Source organism: Cebidichthys violaceus, unplaced genomic scaffold (genome assembly GCF_023349555.1).
Source record: "Cebidichthys violaceus isolate CVI_PGR_0920_01 unplaced genomic scaffold, fCebVio1.0.p SCAF_24, whole genome shotgun sequence".
Classification (NCBI taxonomy): Eukaryota; Metazoa; Chordata; class Actinopteri; order Perciformes; family Stichaeidae; genus Cebidichthys; species Cebidichthys violaceus.
The window spans coordinates 2859360-2876077 of NW_027176417.1; the positions used below are offsets into that span (position 1 = coordinate 2859360).

General features: G+C 42.9%; 3 protein-coding genes across 4 annotated transcripts in view; 2 read left to right on the forward strand and 1 right to left on the reverse strand.

The window, feature by feature from the left end:
- Positions 1–360: 360 nt before the first annotated feature.
- Positions 361–6060, reverse strand: arpc2 (actin related protein 2/3 complex, subunit 2). The gene is made up of 10 exons (XM_068719669.1): positions 5838–6060; positions 5041–5075; positions 4725–4837; positions 3521–3566; positions 3101–3287; positions 2847–2940; positions 2276–2402; positions 2091–2191; positions 1433–1533; positions 361–841 (listed from the first exon to the last, which is right to left on the reverse strand). The coding sequence occupies exons 1-10, from the start codon at positions 5909–5911 to the stop codon at positions 820–822; spliced, it is 900 nt and encodes a 299-aa protein (XP_068575770.1). The 5' UTR covers positions 5912–6060; the 3' UTR covers positions 361–819.
- Positions 6061–8840: 2780 nt separating this feature from the next.
- LOC137879007 (C-X-C chemokine receptor type 1-like) lies at positions 8841–10868 on the forward strand. Of its 2 annotated transcripts, none has more exons than XM_068719566.1 (2): positions 8841–8927; positions 9444–10868. In XM_068719566.1, exon 2 carries the CDS (start codon positions 9446–9448, stop codon positions 10499–10501), a length of 1056 nt encoding a protein of 351 aa, XP_068575667.1. In that variant the 5' UTR covers positions 8841–8927; positions 9444–9445; the 3' UTR covers positions 10502–10868. The 2 variants fall into 2 exon arrangements, with proteins under 2 accessions (XP_068575667.1, XP_068575668.1); XM_068719567.1 differs by having other exon boundaries at positions 8850–8927; positions 9401–10868.
- A 1441-nt stretch (positions 10869–12309) lies between these two features.
- Positions 12310–16718, forward strand: part of slc19a1 (solute carrier family 19 member 1) — a 4601-nt gene continuing 192 nt past the window's right edge. Inside the window, exons 1-5 of the mRNA XM_068719689.1 lie at positions 12310–12668; positions 13125–13908; positions 14365–14557; positions 14676–14817; positions 15476–16718. The exon at positions 15476–16718 is cut by the window's right edge and continues 192 nt beyond it. Of these exons, the coding sequence (XP_068575790.1) occupies positions 12411–12668; positions 13125–13908; positions 14365–14557; positions 14676–14817; positions 15476–15685 (1587 nt within the window). The 5' untranslated portion in view covers positions 12310–12410 and the 3' untranslated portion in view covers positions 15686–16718. The remainder of the gene's footprint in view (positions 12669–13124; positions 13909–14364; positions 14558–14675; positions 14818–15475) is intronic.

Here is a 16718-nt window from a genome sequence, read left to right on the forward strand (position 1 = left end):
CCTACTGAACAGATTATGACTTCCATGTGAAGAAATATAGAAAGAAACAAATATATAATGGAGAAATCTGCCAAAATGCCAAAACTTAAAATCACCTAAATGTCACTCATATTTTTTAGGAATTTTGTTTATTTCAATGGTTTTATTATAAGATATACTTCACTATATTTTAAAAGCCATTAAAACCAAAGTGTAGCATTTCCAATATACAGATTAATCTACAAATATACTTTAATAAAATATAATTTATTTTACCTAAACATGAATATTTTCAAAGGGAGTAAGCATGACGTAGCAAATCAACAATGACAAAATATTCTATGTGCAATATAATTGTGGGGAGAAAAGGACAGCAGAAGGTTTTTCCGTAAGTGATTTATTTATTTTTTTAATGACAATGGTACAGACGAAATGAGAGCACAGAGAGGGAGGAGGGGGGGGGATTGAAATCATCCAACACATGGATATATATCAGGGTGAAGGTTGAGGGGCAAGCAAGAGTACCAAATGGAGTAAAAGATATCGTATCAAAAATGTCAATTTTTTTCATATATATATTTATATAGGACTAATAATTCTCTTTAACTATGCAAAGCAGGGAATGCCCGTGTTTCCATTTATCTTGAGCCAACATTATTATTCATTTAAAAAAAAAGAAAAAAAAAAGAAAAAAAAAGGAAAGACTGGACATGTATTTAGGGTTTGGGCGAGAGTCCTGTCCGATGTGGCGTTGAGTCTCAGTGGAGCACGTTTGGGCTTGTCCAGATGGGGGATCGGATTTCTCTGGTGGTGGGGGGGGGGGGGGGGGGGGGGTCGGCCTCAGCGGGAGAACGTTTTTCCACTGAAAAACAAAGACAAAGACACATTGAACGACACACAAAGACACATAACACCAAACAGGAGCAGTCTTCCCTGGTACTGCACACAGACGTCAGTAAACCTGATCGTGAAACATATCGCTGACGGACAATAGTGGTATGAATTACTCTGCAAACAGATAACACCTTGTTGTATCTTCAAAACACGAAATTCATGTGAAATGTTTCTTCCCTCTTCAAATCTCACAAACGCGACGGCTGTGGGGCTTCTCCGATTGTTTCAGTTACACGTTAACCACAGAACAAAGACTCTCTTTGTTCTGACAGTTTATATTTCTCCAATTATTTCAAAGATACAAACTGTTTGACGGTTTTAGGAAAGCAGAGAGCTGTAAAAATGCCTCCCTGACTCACTTCAAACACTGCAAAAACTGCGTCAGCAAACACATTCGCACCTCAAAAACACAGAGTCACCGACGGGACAAAGGAAGGAGTGGTAAAATAAAATCTGTTGGATAAAACCACTAACACATAGTCATGACACTGCGTCTTATCATTAGACGAGTAAACCCTGAATGTGAGCGGTGGGGTGCAGAGAGAGAGAGGCTACGTACGAGATGGTCTTCATCTCCTTCTTCTCGGCGTCGGGGCGAGCGCGGTTCAGCACCTTCAGGAACTCTGACGTCTTGGCCCTCATGCGTGTGTGGATGTAGGCCTTCGGAGGAAAGGAGATTGTCGTCACACAAAGATGGACACACAGATTCACATTTATCTATCCGTCGTGTCTGGGGTGAAAAAACATCCAGACATCGCCTGACAGATGGCTCTGACTAGGATTTACAGTCGAGAAGAGGCCATTTAAAAAGCGTCTCCTTTTGTGTGTAATGTGTACACAAGAATGCCCACGAGGGCCTTCGTTTGATCTGCGGCTGGGCTTTTTATTGTGGAGACGGTGCTTTGAGGAGGATGGAATGTACCATTACAGAGGAGGGGTTTAGGACTTGTTCGTGGCCTGTGATTAAAGCAGACTTTCAGCTTGTGGGGCGAGTGTTTGACATGTCTAACATTCGTTAAGCAACGCTCAAAGCCTCTAACATAACTTATCCAGAGCGTGTTGAAATTGCACGAGTGAATCACACATTTAGAGCCGAGACACAGAAAGAAAACAAAGTTCATTATCTAAAAGGCCTAATTTGAATATAAGAAGCTCAGAGCTTAATAAAAAGGTTCCCAAAAACAGATTTGTATTGGTTCTGGTGAAGTTGAACTGACCTTGGAGCACTTTATGTGGTAGTGCAGGTAGTCCCTGAAGGTGTGGATGAGGTTGATGGTGTTGTCTCTGGCATTGGCATTGGTGTGACGCGGGAACAGGACTGAAAAACGTCCAATCAGTGTCAATACGTCAGACTAGTAGATAAGTAGTTACAGTAGCTGTAAGCCAATGCATGTCTACTGACCAAAGGTGATGTAGCCAATGTTGTCCCCGACAGCGGCGTCCGTGTCCTTCAGCTCCAGTGGGGGCTCCCTGTGGCTGAACAGCACCTGGGGGGCCGTGTGGCTGGCTCGCCGACCCTCTTTGAACTCCTACGCACAAGTGACAGCGCACTTTAATTAATATAATTATTATGAAAGGAAAAGGAAAATGTTTTAGCTCAACGGCTAAAGAAGGAAATCTGTTCAGCTCTCAAGATTAGCTTGTTAGCTACTTAGCTTAGCGAGTTAGCTACAAGCTGCTAGAGCTAACGTGATGCTAGACGGTAAGCTAGGCTTTGTAGCTAACAAATTAAATCAGCACATAAATAAATAGACTTTCAGCTCATAATGAGTGCTATGCTACATACTATCAGCTAACTTCTTGCCAATATCTTTGCTCCCATTCCGACATATTTATGCTACGTTCATGTACACAAATTAAGAGCGGACATCTATTTTTGTAATTAGCTGAATCTAGTTAATAATGGCTTTTAATCCAGCTTGCTGCAGTCTAGTATAACCTCGCTGACTTCACGTCCATGTGGCCTCACGCACCTGCATGAAAACTTTGCCGATGATGACGTCATCGTCGTCTTTGAACACCGTGCTGAACACAACCGTCACTCTGTCTTTCTTGGCCTCCAGATACCTGAAAAGAAAAAAAAAAAAAAAAAAAAACACGTCAAGAGGTTTAAAAGCTTAAAAATTAAACTACTACAGAAACTAAAGAACGTGTCAATCCATAACTCCTAATAAATATGGGTGTATTCATTCCACACGGTCACATAAATATCTGAATTTGCATTTACATGGACTCGTCATCTCTGTAGTGGACCACGGCCCTCTTCTCGCCCTCTTTGCCCTCTTCCTGGAACTTGAAGTACTTTTCGAACACGGAAGCGAAGCAGTTCCTCTTGAGCATACCCGCCTGGTGGACGACATCGTCTTTATTGGCCGGTAGCGCGTCCAGATCGTAGAGGAGGGACACGTTGTAGGCTGAGAGGAAACCCCATCACAAAACGGAACGATGAGGATTAAATATGGTACAAAATGTCTCATTGCTAGCCGGTACTTTTCATTTTCACATTTTTATATTTAAGGAAAAAGTGAGCTACCACACAAAAACAAATACTGGTAAAAACAATTATAGAAATGAGGAACAAAGTGGCTATGTGGAAGTTAGTCGTCTATAAAAATCTGAAGCAATCAGTAACTTTGTGAGAGCTTACCCTCCTCTGGTGAAACCAGGAAATTCCCATAGATCCTCTTGAGCAGCTGTAATTCACAGGAAATAAAAAGTAATTAATGCAGGAGAACAGGACTGTAAAAGAAAGAACAATTGGTCGACTGTGCGCCGCAGCAGGAAGGAGGTTCGCAGTATAACAACATGGGGGCCTCCTCTCTAATGGATACCTGTCACTGTGGAATGAGGTCGACTTAGCAGGAATATGCAAATCCATCTGAAGTATGGCAATGGACCACCAAAGGTCTACAAAAAACAGCTGATGGAAACATAGTGGTGTAGACATGGACTCAGGCATCCAACCCCTAACCCTCAACTTTACCCTAACCCTAAGCAGCAAGGCCAAACACATCCAATGAAGAAGCGATAGGAATGTGTGAGACTAAAGGAGCCCTGAATGATTTCTAAATAGACTCTTCACAGGCAGAGTAACTGAATGCAACACTGCTGAGCCATTTACTTATCCCCGTGCTCTTCAGTTTTAGGGAACAAGGAGGGAAGTTGTTGGTCGACAGCCAAGACACACACACACACACACACACACACACACACACACACACACACACACACACACACACACACACACACACACACACACACACACACACACACACACACACAGTGGCTGCTGCTCGCAGTCAGCATTTCCTCGCCTGGGGTGAGTCACACAAACTCACTTCCTGTTTCTACCAGAGGCCTCTGCAGCTGCTTTCTTCCTTACATGGCAACAGAGCCCTTGTGGTGGAGGTGTGTGTGTGTGTGTGTGTGTGTGTGTGTGTGTGTGTGTGTGTGTGTGTGTGTGTGTGTGTGTGTGTGTGTGTGTGTGTGTGTGTGTGTGTGTGAGCAGATAGCGATCATGACTATATACTCCTTTTTAAAAAATACTTTATCAGCTCAAAATTGACACCTGTTAGAAATCAAGCTAATCAGTGTTCTTATAATGAAGCAACTGTGATTTTCAGTAGGAGAAAACCATTCACACATTTTTTAAACTCAGGTTTCGGACCTAAAAGACACATGATAGCATAATTTCAGACACTTAAAGGTTTTTCCAGTCAGTGTTAGATGTGTTTATACAGTGTGTGAACGTGGGTATTACAATTTGAAGCCACACATAACTGAGCGGGTCTGTCTGGATAGGCACAGAGGAGCGTTTTCTACGTTATGTTGCTCCCTCGTTCATGTCGTACCTCGTCCGCCCCGTGCTCCTGCAGCTCCTTGTAGAACTTCAGGGAGATGCTGACCATCACTTTGCTCTTTTCCCCATTGGGGTTGGAGATGTGGTACAAGACGCCATCGAAATCTGCGGCAGAGATGAACATTGAACATTAATGTGGGGAGAACTCCTAATCTTTTCCTACTGGAAACTTGACATGATTTCACACGTGAGATGTGACACTTTGTGCCATCCAGCAGCGATTACCGGCAAGGCTGACCATGTGCAACAGGTTGATAGCATATGTTATTATTGTTTATGTATAGTTATCTTATGCCACATAATCTCACCTGCAAACGTCACATCGACGGCCTCTGGCTTGGTTCTGCAAGGAAACATTTTTAATTAGGACACTCATAAAGGCATAAAGAGAATACAGTCTTAAGTTGTTAAGTAAAAATATAATTTAGATAATACTGTATGGCTCGGACTGTTAAATATGATCCAAACTATACCTCAAATGCTGACTTCATTAATCAATTAGATGATGAGCACACCACAAACATTAATATTTCAGTAGGATTTAACTACTACTGTAACTACAACGTGTAATAAATGGACATTTTTGAAAAGGTGGATGCTGCAGCAGCTTGTCCAAACTGCATGCTCCAAGAAGCTCTGCACACGGCTCAGACTTGACTCGGCTTGACTAAAAGAATGCGGAAGCTGGAGAGAGAGGCGATGGTTGGCTAACAAGTAGCCGCTAACTGGTCCTAAAGGAGCCGTGGAACGCATATATTTGGCCTTTTATTGAGTGGAAACAGCAACAATCAATACAACAATAACAGCTCTGTGTTGTTACACAGATGGTTCATGGTTAATGACGTCACCGGATATGATTTTTTTTTGTAGGGGATAATGAAGACACACCCCAGCTTCGGGGCAAACCACTCACGGCGGTTCATCAAGATAATTCACATTTTCAACGACAAAACACGACTAACTAGGTGACGTGTGCAAAAAGCTGCAAACTGTTAACAACGGCCTCTGAAACCCATCCCGCCCCCCTTGCTTCATTAAATGTAGCCATCAGAAGCTAGCTGACGTTAGCATGCAATGCTAGCCAGGTGTAACAATGATTTCTCACCCATTAGATGCGCCGTCGAACTTCAACGACAGCGTCTCTTCTATAATGCGGTTGTTGATTTCTAACAGGATCATCGCAGCGGACGCCGGTGTCGAGGAAAAAAAGGGGGGGATGATCGGTGCTATTTGGTGGGATTTAACCTCTTTGTGTCAAATTCTGCAAAATTGTTCCTGCCTTGACAGATCAGACCGCTTCCGCCGAGGCTCCTTCCGCCTGTCGCTTCCGCGTATTTTACACTCAGGACCCCAAAAGAAAAGGGGAGACCGCAATGTTGCCTGTCTAAAACATTCGTTACGACGATATTGTTCATTGGTGGAAAAGAAACGGATCTGTCACTGATTGAATGGACGACGGAGATTAGCTATTTACCTGTGATCAGTTTCGCATTAAACAAATGTCCAAATATACAAAGTATGCAATACAAACAAATACATATTCCTCATATAAAACATAATTATCTATCATTAATCACCCTTTCCATTGAAGGTATCTACTATTGACTAAAATGTCCTAATTATTTACAACATGCCTTACAGAGACGCTCTATCCAGGTAGACACAATAATAATGATATTATCTATATCATTTTGTTATTGTAATAAAGCTTATCTTAACAGTCATTTAGATATCTGTTATTTGACAGTTTTAAAAGTAAGTCTTATCACATCAGCAAGTCTGAATTACCAACCAAATGTTCACTTTTTGGTAATTTGATTTGATTGATCCAAATTGGTTTATTGATACTCAATGTATGGAAACGGATAACTCTGTGGTTCTCACATGACAGACAAAAACAAAGTCATAATGTTTCCTTTAACATGTAATTATGAGGTGTGGTAAAAAAAAAAAGGTATGTCATAATAACCGCTAGTAATAGTTGTACATTCTTTCACGACCAACAAGTAATAATTTTGAACTTTTCAGTTGAGTGTTTCTTGAAAAGAAGAATTTCAGGAATGTAATAAAAGAACTACCGTGTTGTTAATGTCCAAACATAAAGAAGAAACATTAACGTAGCAACACAACTAGCATTTAGTCACTGATGGCTTCACTGAAACTAAAGTATTAAAGTCTGATATGTTGTTACTCTAAACCACATTATGAGCACTACAACACAGCAGCCAACTCTACTGCACTGCAGCCTGTCAGGTTTTACAATGAAATGTGAAAAGATTAGTTGACTAACTGTTTGAAGATTAATGTGACCCCTTAGTTGTTAACGGTTCCACTATAGACATTTCAAATCTAAACTTCTCAGATAGTTTCATTTGGATAACTGTAAAGAGGTAAAATTATCCAATATACCACAATCAGTCACAAGCCAAAACAATACATATAAATGTGTGTATCAGAACTATTTGTTTCTTCTTTCCTCTCCTATTAATTATCTCACAACCATTGGGAACCATTGGACTAAACTATAAAGTAGTTAAAACTTGTGTCACAATAGTAAAATTATACTTGTACTGTACATTGATGCATGAATATTAATCTAATATATAATATGTAAGTCACAGGGCGGAACTCCTGATGAACGAGTACTTTTACTTAGTTAAGCTGATTATATTTTTGTACTTTTACCTGAGGAGGATTCTAAATGCAGTGTTGAACAAGTACTTTTACTTAATTCTGCTGATGATGAATGCAGGAGTTTTACTTGTAGTGGAGTATTGTAACATTGTTCTACCAAATTAATTTAGAAAAACAAACAGCTGAGAGGACATCAGGGTGGTGACAGCAGAATAATGCCTCAAAGGCAGACCCTTGTCAAATAAAAAGACAGATAAAAAGTGTTATCTCATAGAAAAAGTGATGGATACTGCCCCACTCCCAACATAAACTAAATTCCAAGCATAGCTGGGCGTTTTAATGGGATTAGAGCTTCATATTTTGCAGGAATCATCCCAGTGTTGCTTTAGAGACAAATATCTTTTCATTGTCAGTCAAGACATTTCCAAAGAAAGAAACATACAACTTGGCACAGTATCTCTTCCAAAGAATGGTCACGACTGTGCCAAGTTTCACTCTTTTTTTCTACAAAACAACACTGATATTGATTTGGCTTCAAGCCTTTTTGCAGTCATTGTTTTTCTGCGTTTATTTTCTTAGTGCCGTTATCACTGTTGATCCGGATATTGGCGACCAAAGTGACCAGAAACCAAGAACAGGTCATTCTCGTTGGGGGAGGCTGGAAACAATACTGTCATTTCGTGGCATGGAGCCTTTATGTCTCAGATGTGTGACAGCTGAAGGGACGACAGCGGTGAGGCAACACGGCGCTATGTTGATTAGTGTGCATGGCAGCTCTTAGAACCAGAATGAAGTGATTTATGGAGACAAAGGGGAGGAAGAGGAGACACCTTTGTGTGTGGATACACATTTATCGTGAGATCGAGAGGAGGAGGAGGAGTGTCAGTGAAGCATGTCCATAAGCTTCATCCCCTGTCATTACTGATGGGTGGTTCTCATTTTTCTCTGCATGCTCCACTGATGCTCAACAAACTCACCAAAGTAACAACGATCTCAACAAAACAGTAACTGATTATTTATTGACTGTAGACACGGTGGGGGAACAAAACGGTGGGAATGATGCCGGACTTTTGCAACAGCAAGTGTGAGAACAAAATGTTTCATTTCCAGAAAGTGTCACAGCTGACATCCTGACCTGCTGATTTCAAAAACACCTTACCAAACACCCCTGGTTACCCAATGACTTGCAACAGGGTCCCATCACATATTACCTGGCACATCTTGTGAGTTAGTTGTTCTAAGACAAAGAAATTACTTTCTCGACTTTTTTTTTTCTCACAGATTTGTCTTTTTTCAAAAGGTTAGGAGCTTTATTTTGGAAGAAAATATCATTATTTGTAGACATACCAATGTCTCTATGTCAAAATCTCTTTTCTTGTATTGCAGCAATTTGATGACACAGGCATGTGCAGCAATATATAGGGGAAGGAGCAGGACATTGGGTCAACTCTTCATAAAAAATGAATTATTGTAACACATTTAAAAGGATGCTCAATAGCACAGACTCATTTGGGTGTTGAGTTGTTGTCATCTTGAAAGGCAGCTCCAGCAAAGCCAGAAGGTGAGCGTCTGAACTAGTTTATTCTCATAGCTGGAAACTATAGAAAACTGAATAACCCAATCTTCTTGGTACAAAGAAGTTAAATTGATGAATAATAATTAATGCCCGTGTTCAAGTTTGTAGACTCTGGGGTTTTGGTTTCTTGGTCTGGTATGACCAGTAGCTCATCATGTCTGATGTCAGCTAATTTTAGCAAACTTACTTTTCTCTGCTTGTACTACTGTTTCTCTACGTTTTAATATTTACCATTATACCCAAAACGTCGCTTGTTGTCACAGTCTTGCTGTTTAGCAATAGTTACTCGGGCTCACTTTAAAGCTGCACAACCAAATCTGGCAGCCTCAAATTGTGGTAGCTGTTTGTAATTTTCGAAACTTGAAAAAGAAATATCATTCATCCTCTTGCTGCAGTTTCCTCTTCTTTTTAAGTGTTGTGCAGCATAATTGCAGCTTAAAATCTGAACGTTTTTGCAGGGCTGTGATAATGTACCAGTATCAATCTATTTTCCATCCATAGTCATGGAATCCTACATCTACATCTATGAGGACCAGAACTCTACCAGCTACGAGAATCACACGCCCTACGTTGTGGATCCAAATACGTTATCGTGTGCGATAAAACCGACTGCTCCGACAGCAGCTTTGACCCTATGTGTCATCGTCATCGCCATCTTTTTACTGGCAATACCAGGGAACCTGTTGGTGGGGTGGGTGATCGGCACCAGCAGACAGACGCTGACTCCATCGGATGTGTACTTGTTTCACCTGACAATAGCAGACGGTCTGATGGCCCTAACCCTCCCATTCTGGGCTGTGGCGCTGATTGAAGGATGGATCTTTGGAGACTTCATGTGCAAGTTCCTCAGCCTCGTCTTCGAGGCAAACTTCTACACCAGCATCATCTTCCTGGCCTGTATTAGCGTCGACCGTTACCTTGTGATTGTGCACGCCAGCGAGAGTCTCCGGAGTCGCCAGAGGATGTGCAGCCGGCTCCTGTGCGCAGCGGTGTGGGCCCTCGGCTGTGCCCTCGCTCTGCCCGCGCTTTTCAACGATGCCTTCGAGCTAAACTCGAGGATGACTTGCAGCGAGAGCTTTGACATCGGCAGCGCCTCCTCGTGGAGGATTGCCACTCGCGGGTTCCGCCACATTTTCGGCTTCTTGCTCCCTCTGCTCGTCATGGTAATCTGCTACAGCGTCACCGTCGCGAGGCTGCTGCGCACCCGCAGTTTCAAGAAGCACCGGGCCATGAAGGTGATCATAGCCGTGGTGATTGTGTTTCTGCTGTGCTGGACGCCGTACCACATCACCATGATGGTGGACACACTGCTGAGGGCCGATCTGATACCGTTCGGCTGCGCTTTGAGGAGATCCGTGAACTTGGCCTTGGTTATAACTAACAGCCTGGCTCTGTTCCACAGCTGCATCAACCCGGTCCTCTATGCGTTCGTGGGAGAGAAGTTCAGGAACAAAATGACCCAACTTGTTCAGAAGAAAGTCAGACAGGAGAGGATGTCGGGGTCAAAGTTTAGCAGGTCAACATCTCACACTTCAGAAGGCAACGGAGCTGTTCTCTGAAACCGCAATAGACTTTTAAAAAATATATATTTTTATTATTGTCCCTTTTCTGTTCTAAGCCAGATAAAAATGTATATCTGAAGCCAGAAAATCCTTGAATAGCAGAGGCTGTTATAGTATATTCAGTGTCGCTAATGCTCTACTTCTGAATTGTGGTGCACTGCTGCCATCTATTGACCTTCCTGTTGTCTACATCCACTATGAAACCGTGTTTTTATCGTCCAGCTGATATTTCTGTGTTCATTTATATATGCTACAAAGTTTGTATAAACTGTAAATATTGCTGTCTTTTTCAGTAAAATTGCAAATGCTCTTCACATTTCAAGTGCTGACTAGTTCATCATTATAAATAAAAGGCTTTGCAATATTTCCTGCACTGACTGATTTATTCCTGTAGACCTGTGGTTGGTTCCCAGGGTCATTCTAATCAATACAGATTTTAACAAACCGAAATACCAACATTTGTGACAAACCTGCAAAAGATAACTCAATATGTGATGCTGGAAATGGATTTCCACCAATTTCGCACCTTGGTTTTTCATAATCGAGACAGAGACTTCATTCTTGAGCTTGAAAACAGCAGTTTAAAAAGTGTATCTAGCAGGATTCCATCTGCTAATGAAGATACTGCTAATGTACGTTGTGGTGAGACTGTTTTGCTTTTAATCATTTTGACGCTTCTAAATGATACAACACTGCAGCATTTACAGCCATCTTGAATACAGGTCCAAAATGTGACTGATATATACATTTCATTTTAAAGTAAAATGTCTTCCTACAGTTATAAAATAAAATAGTTATAAAATAACTGTAGGAACTTAAACTTCATCTTTGATCTTATTATGCATCTGCGTTGACGCAGCAGTGAAACTGCAGAACTACATTTCCCAGAAGCCAATGCGACGAGAGAAGGACAGGGTAATAAGTAAGGCACGAGGACGTGGTAAGTTATGCACGTAGCGTTAATTCATTTCCGTGTACCCTACAATTTTAAATTGAATTTGTGCTTTCTTAATAGAAAGCCAGCGTGTTTGTGTTACTGTCGGCTGCTTGCTTAAAATATTGTGTCATCATTTTTTCTGCCTACAAAAACAACACGAGTGCATTGTTTTTAAACCGTACATACTGTTAGCACGCGTGCTAGCTCGCGATAACGTCGACCACGTGCCATAAACCGTGCTGTGAAGTGGTTTCACGCGTGTTTGCGTCGTTGTGACACAACAACACAGCCAGGTGTAGCACATTAGCAGCTAACGTAGCAGTCATAGAGGCACTGGCATGCTAACGCGATGTTACCCAATGAGTGGCTTGTGCAACGTGTTTGTATTCCACCACTACTTTGACAGTAAGTGAGTATATGCATTATTTATTATTGGGAATTATTTTGTACACCAAAACAATTTGATATATTGCGAAAACAAGCCAGAGATTTATTGTAGTTGCTGATAATTGGAGTCATATTTGAGCCTGCCACAGTAGAAAACACAGGCAGACTCCCAGGTCAGCTGTCTGCACAGTGTCCAAGTATTCAGACTAACTGACAACGTTGTTATGTTTTCAGGTTAACAATGACACCGGACCCAGCTGCTGGATAGCTTGCTGTCAGAAAATGTCACAGTGTGGAATGAAGCAAAGGTCAACATTTTCTCCAACATGCCAACAGCAGCATGTAGCATTTTAACTACCCTGTCATCACCCTGTTGAGTTCATTTACACCGTCACAGTTACTCTCTGGCATGGAGAGGGAGTTGGATTGAAAACCCCAAACAGTTGGGGTTTTACTTTTTTTGTTTCCTCAAAACAACAGGAAGTCAGCAGCTTTTTTCCACGTCAAAAGCAATCCTCGCATGGTGATTTGACGCAGCAGAAAAGTTACACTCTGCATCACAAGAGTGGTCCCGCTGACACAATGGGAGAGGACGACACAGCAGGAAGTGGGGACCGATCGGAGGGGGAGAAGGAGAAGGCGCCCACATCTGAAGATAGAGACGTAGAGATGGTTGTCTCTGCTTCGGAAGGTCCCCCAAGGGAAGCCGCGGAGCCCAGAAAGTGGAAGGGGGCCGTAATATTCTTGTGTTTCTACGGGTTTATGACATCGATAAAGCCCGGCGAGTCCTTCATTACACCAAATCTACTCAGCGCTGAGAAGAACTTCACCAGGGAACAGGTCAGTGGTGTCGTCAGGCTCAGGCTGTAGGCTTTTGTTCAGGTTTAAATGTCTTTGTGTGAACACCGATGCAACCGCATGACAAAAAAAAAGCACTCCAAGCTCCGACAATAGACCGTTCAGAAAGACTAAAAGTTAAACTACACGCAGCCGAGTACTCGTTACACGGTGGAGTGAATGAATGTCCCGTGGAGAGTTTGCTGATCCATCTTACAGTGGTCAAAGTTCACATTCCTCCAAAGTGGGTCAGTGTGAGAGGTTTGTGAAGAACGGCTGGGAAATCATCAGAGGACCGCGACTCTGATTTTCACCATGTAATAAAGAAACAAACTAAAGTGTTATTAGGATTTTTGTTTCACAATTTGCTGTAAAATATCAAGATTTGGTCATAATAATGCGATGCATCCCCTTCAAAGTTTAATCTGCCTCACTCATTTCTTAATTGTCATTCTCCAGGTGACCAATGAGATCACTCCCGTGCTGACGTACTCCTACATGGTGGTGCTGGTGCCGGCCTTCCTGCTGACGGACCTCCTGCGCTACAAGCCGGTCCTGGTCATCCAGGGCGTCAGCCAGGTGGTCATCTGGCTCCTTCTGCTGCTGGGCACCAGCCTCCTGGAGATGCAGTTCATGGAGTTCTTCTACGGCATCACCATGGCCTGCCGCGTGGCCTACTCCTCCTACATCTTCTCCCTGGTCAGCCCGGTCCTCTACCAGCGCGTGGCCGGATACTCGCGCTCCTCGCTCCTCTTGGGGGTGTTCACCAGCTCGGTGCTGGGCCAGCTGTGCATTTCCTTCGGCGATATCAGCTTCTACACCCTCAGCGCCGTGTCTTTGGGTTTCGTCAGCTTCGGACTGACGCTGTCGGTGTGCCTGCCCTGGCCGAAACGCTCGCTGTTTTTCAACCGGACGTGGAATCAGGAGCAAAGGGAAGCGGCAGAGGCAGCCGCCAAATCAGAACTGGACCAAATTAACCCGAAAGAGAGCGCCTCGTCCTCAGCAGCCCCCCCGTGCTCTGCGTCACGCTGGAGGGATTCTGTCTTTGTGCAGATGCTGCTGGAGGTGAGAAATGTGGCGAGGAGGCCCAACCTGAGGCTCTGGTCCCTGTGGTGGGTGTTCAACTCCACAGGGTACTACCTGGTGCTGTTCTACGTTCACATCCTGTGGAACAAAGTCTATCCGGTCACTGAGAACAAGAACGTTTACAACGGGGGAGTGGAGGCAGCTTCTACCCTGCTGAGTGAGACATTTCTGGAGCTACAGTAGTTAGTATTTGGATGTAAAATATGTTACTCTGTGCTCATAAAGCCTTTTCATAGTCCTTGGTGCTTTTATTCACATTGGCATGCAAACTTGTATCAAACTGACGAGTGAAAACCCTTTTGACAACTTCTAGTGTTAATATTAAGCATCAGAAAGCAAACAGACTGTGTCTTTCTGTCACCTGTTGTTAAGAGGATGAGTCATTGATCTCCCACTCTTTATTCTGTTGACTCATAACTCTTTAATCAGCTGTAAAGCCCAAAGGTAGCAGTTTGTTACAATAACCTGGGCGTCACCTGCAGGCAGTAAACGTTAGGTTGTTGTGAAACAAAATGCAACAGAAGAAAACTTCCTTCAGGTGGCCGCTGTAAACATCTGTGTACGGACTGCTTGTTTTAAGCAGACGTTCTGATTGATGCGCGTTTCTCTGCAGGTGCGCTGACGTCCTTCATCGCCGGCTATGTGAAGATTCGGTGGAACGTCTGGTCCGAGCTGGTCATCGGCGTCATCACAGCCCTGCAGGCGGGTCTGCTGCTCCTCATGGGCACCACGGACAACATCTGGGTCTGCTACATGGCCTACGTCCTCTTCAGGGGCTTCTACCAGTTTCTGGTGCCGATTGCCACGTGAGTGCCAAGTAGAAAATACCATTTAATCTCTATATGAAACCACAAAAGGACATTCCAGGAAGTTGCATCCTTTTACTCACCCGTCTGGTCCGTGGTGATCATTGTGTCTCCATAGTTTCCAGATTGCCTCGTCGCTCACCAAGGAGCTCTGCGCCTTAGTGTTTGGCATCAACACCTTTTTGGGGACCATACTGAAGAGCATCATCATCCTGATATTTTCTGACAAGAGAGGCCTGGGGTTGGACGTGCACTCTCAGGTAGAACAGTCTTTTAATACGTGAACACCAGCAGCTTTTCCCCTCATGCCACGATTATGTCGGTGTACTGTAGGGGAAGTTATTATCACAATCCATACATGTGCGGAGGGCTTCACATGCAGAAATGACGCGGGGGAGAATGTGGAGTGAAATGAAAGTTCAGTGGACTTTCCTTGACAGCCGATTTTCCAACCTGTTAAACCGATGTAACGATCAACAACCTGCGTTGCATTACAGTGAATTATGTGGGAACAGAGACCTCGTTAATATGATTAGTTCCACCTGTGTTTGTGAAGATGTGGGCAGTTCAGGATTTTTCATTTGCACAGCAGAAGTTATATGAAACATGCAAATCACGTTTTTAATATTCTTTAATAGATTTGGCTCCGTTTGTTAAAGGTTTCCTCAGTGTTGTTGCTTATGATTTAAAACAGAGTTAAGAGTCTCTAAAAGGTGGTAAAGACAAACAGAATGTAGGTCTCTGTTTTGCATTAAGGTATAAGATATTAATAATATGACAAAGTTGAAGTTTGTCATGTGCCAACAGGAGGGATGTTGATGTCAGTAAAGAACAACTTGTGTCATCGTCCTTTTAGTATTTTCTGATTTTCGCTTCCAATCAGATTTTAAGTCGTCTCTTTTTCTCTCTTTCTTCCAGTTCCTGGTGTACTTCATTTACTTCAGCATTCTCACCGTCGTCTACCTTGTCTGTGCTGCTGTGGTCATCATCCGCCATTATAGAAACCAGCGTGAAGGAGGAGCAGGAGGCGGCGGGGACAAGGAACAGGTGGCGTCCACAGAGCTCAGCCCCGTGGTCGCGGAGTCGGAGGCGGAGCCTCTGTCCAACGGCAACAGTGCCAAAGCGTAACGACAAGAAACGCGCGTGGCCTTCAACTGCTTTCTGTCGATCTCCTCCCTTCAGACGCGGCGGGATCAATCGTTTTAACCCTCGACGTCAATAAGCTGGTTTGTATGTGAGCCTTAACCCTAGAAGTGCGTCTCATGTGACCCAAAGTTGCTGCACTGCACCAGTCAGACCAACACCAGGGGAGACTTTTCTATTTGTCTTTGATGGTCCGGTGTGATTTGCTAAGTGAGAAGAATCAATTCTACTTTTTAGAAAGTTGAATACAAAGCATTGGATGGTGCCATTCACAGACAGAGGGACCATGAATGTGGTGGTCAGAATTGAGCACCTTTTTGTATTTTGTACAGGAAAGCAGCGAGGAGCTTCCTGATTCCGATGTGATCTCTAAGTGTTACTTTAAAACAGCCTCTTCAGGTTCGATTAGACGTCACTTTATTTTATTCACACTCCTGTAGTGATGTTACAGTGCTATGATTGTGTGTTTCTACCAGTATAATTTACAGAAGTATAAGGTTCACAGATAATCAAATTTCACATCACATTCTTATCACCACATTAGGAAATTGCTGAGTTTATGTGAAGCTGGAAACTGCAGCTTGTATGCAGTATGTTAATGTGATTTCTGAAACGTATTGTCGCTGTAATGCTCTTTAATGTAGAAGCTGCAGCGTCAGAATATTTAGATTTCTACTTATTTGGTACATTGAAACGAGCTGCAGATTGTGTAGTTTACACACATATTTTATAATTATCCTAATACACATCAATGAGTTTTGGTTATTAAACGTGATATTTCTCGTTGGTGTTGATTTTCAGCAGCGTGTGTTGGGTGAAGATGCAGCTGAGCAGCAGCATCTTATTGCTGCTAATTCTATTTTCTCTATTTTTGACCAGGAAGACTAGAGGCCCGTGTTTCTAATAAGGATCTTTAATAAAACAATCGTAGGAATGCAGTGTGACTTCATGCAACAGGAACTACACTACAAACATGAAGTAGTTGTTAAGAAAATGTCCATTTGCTGACTTAAAAAGC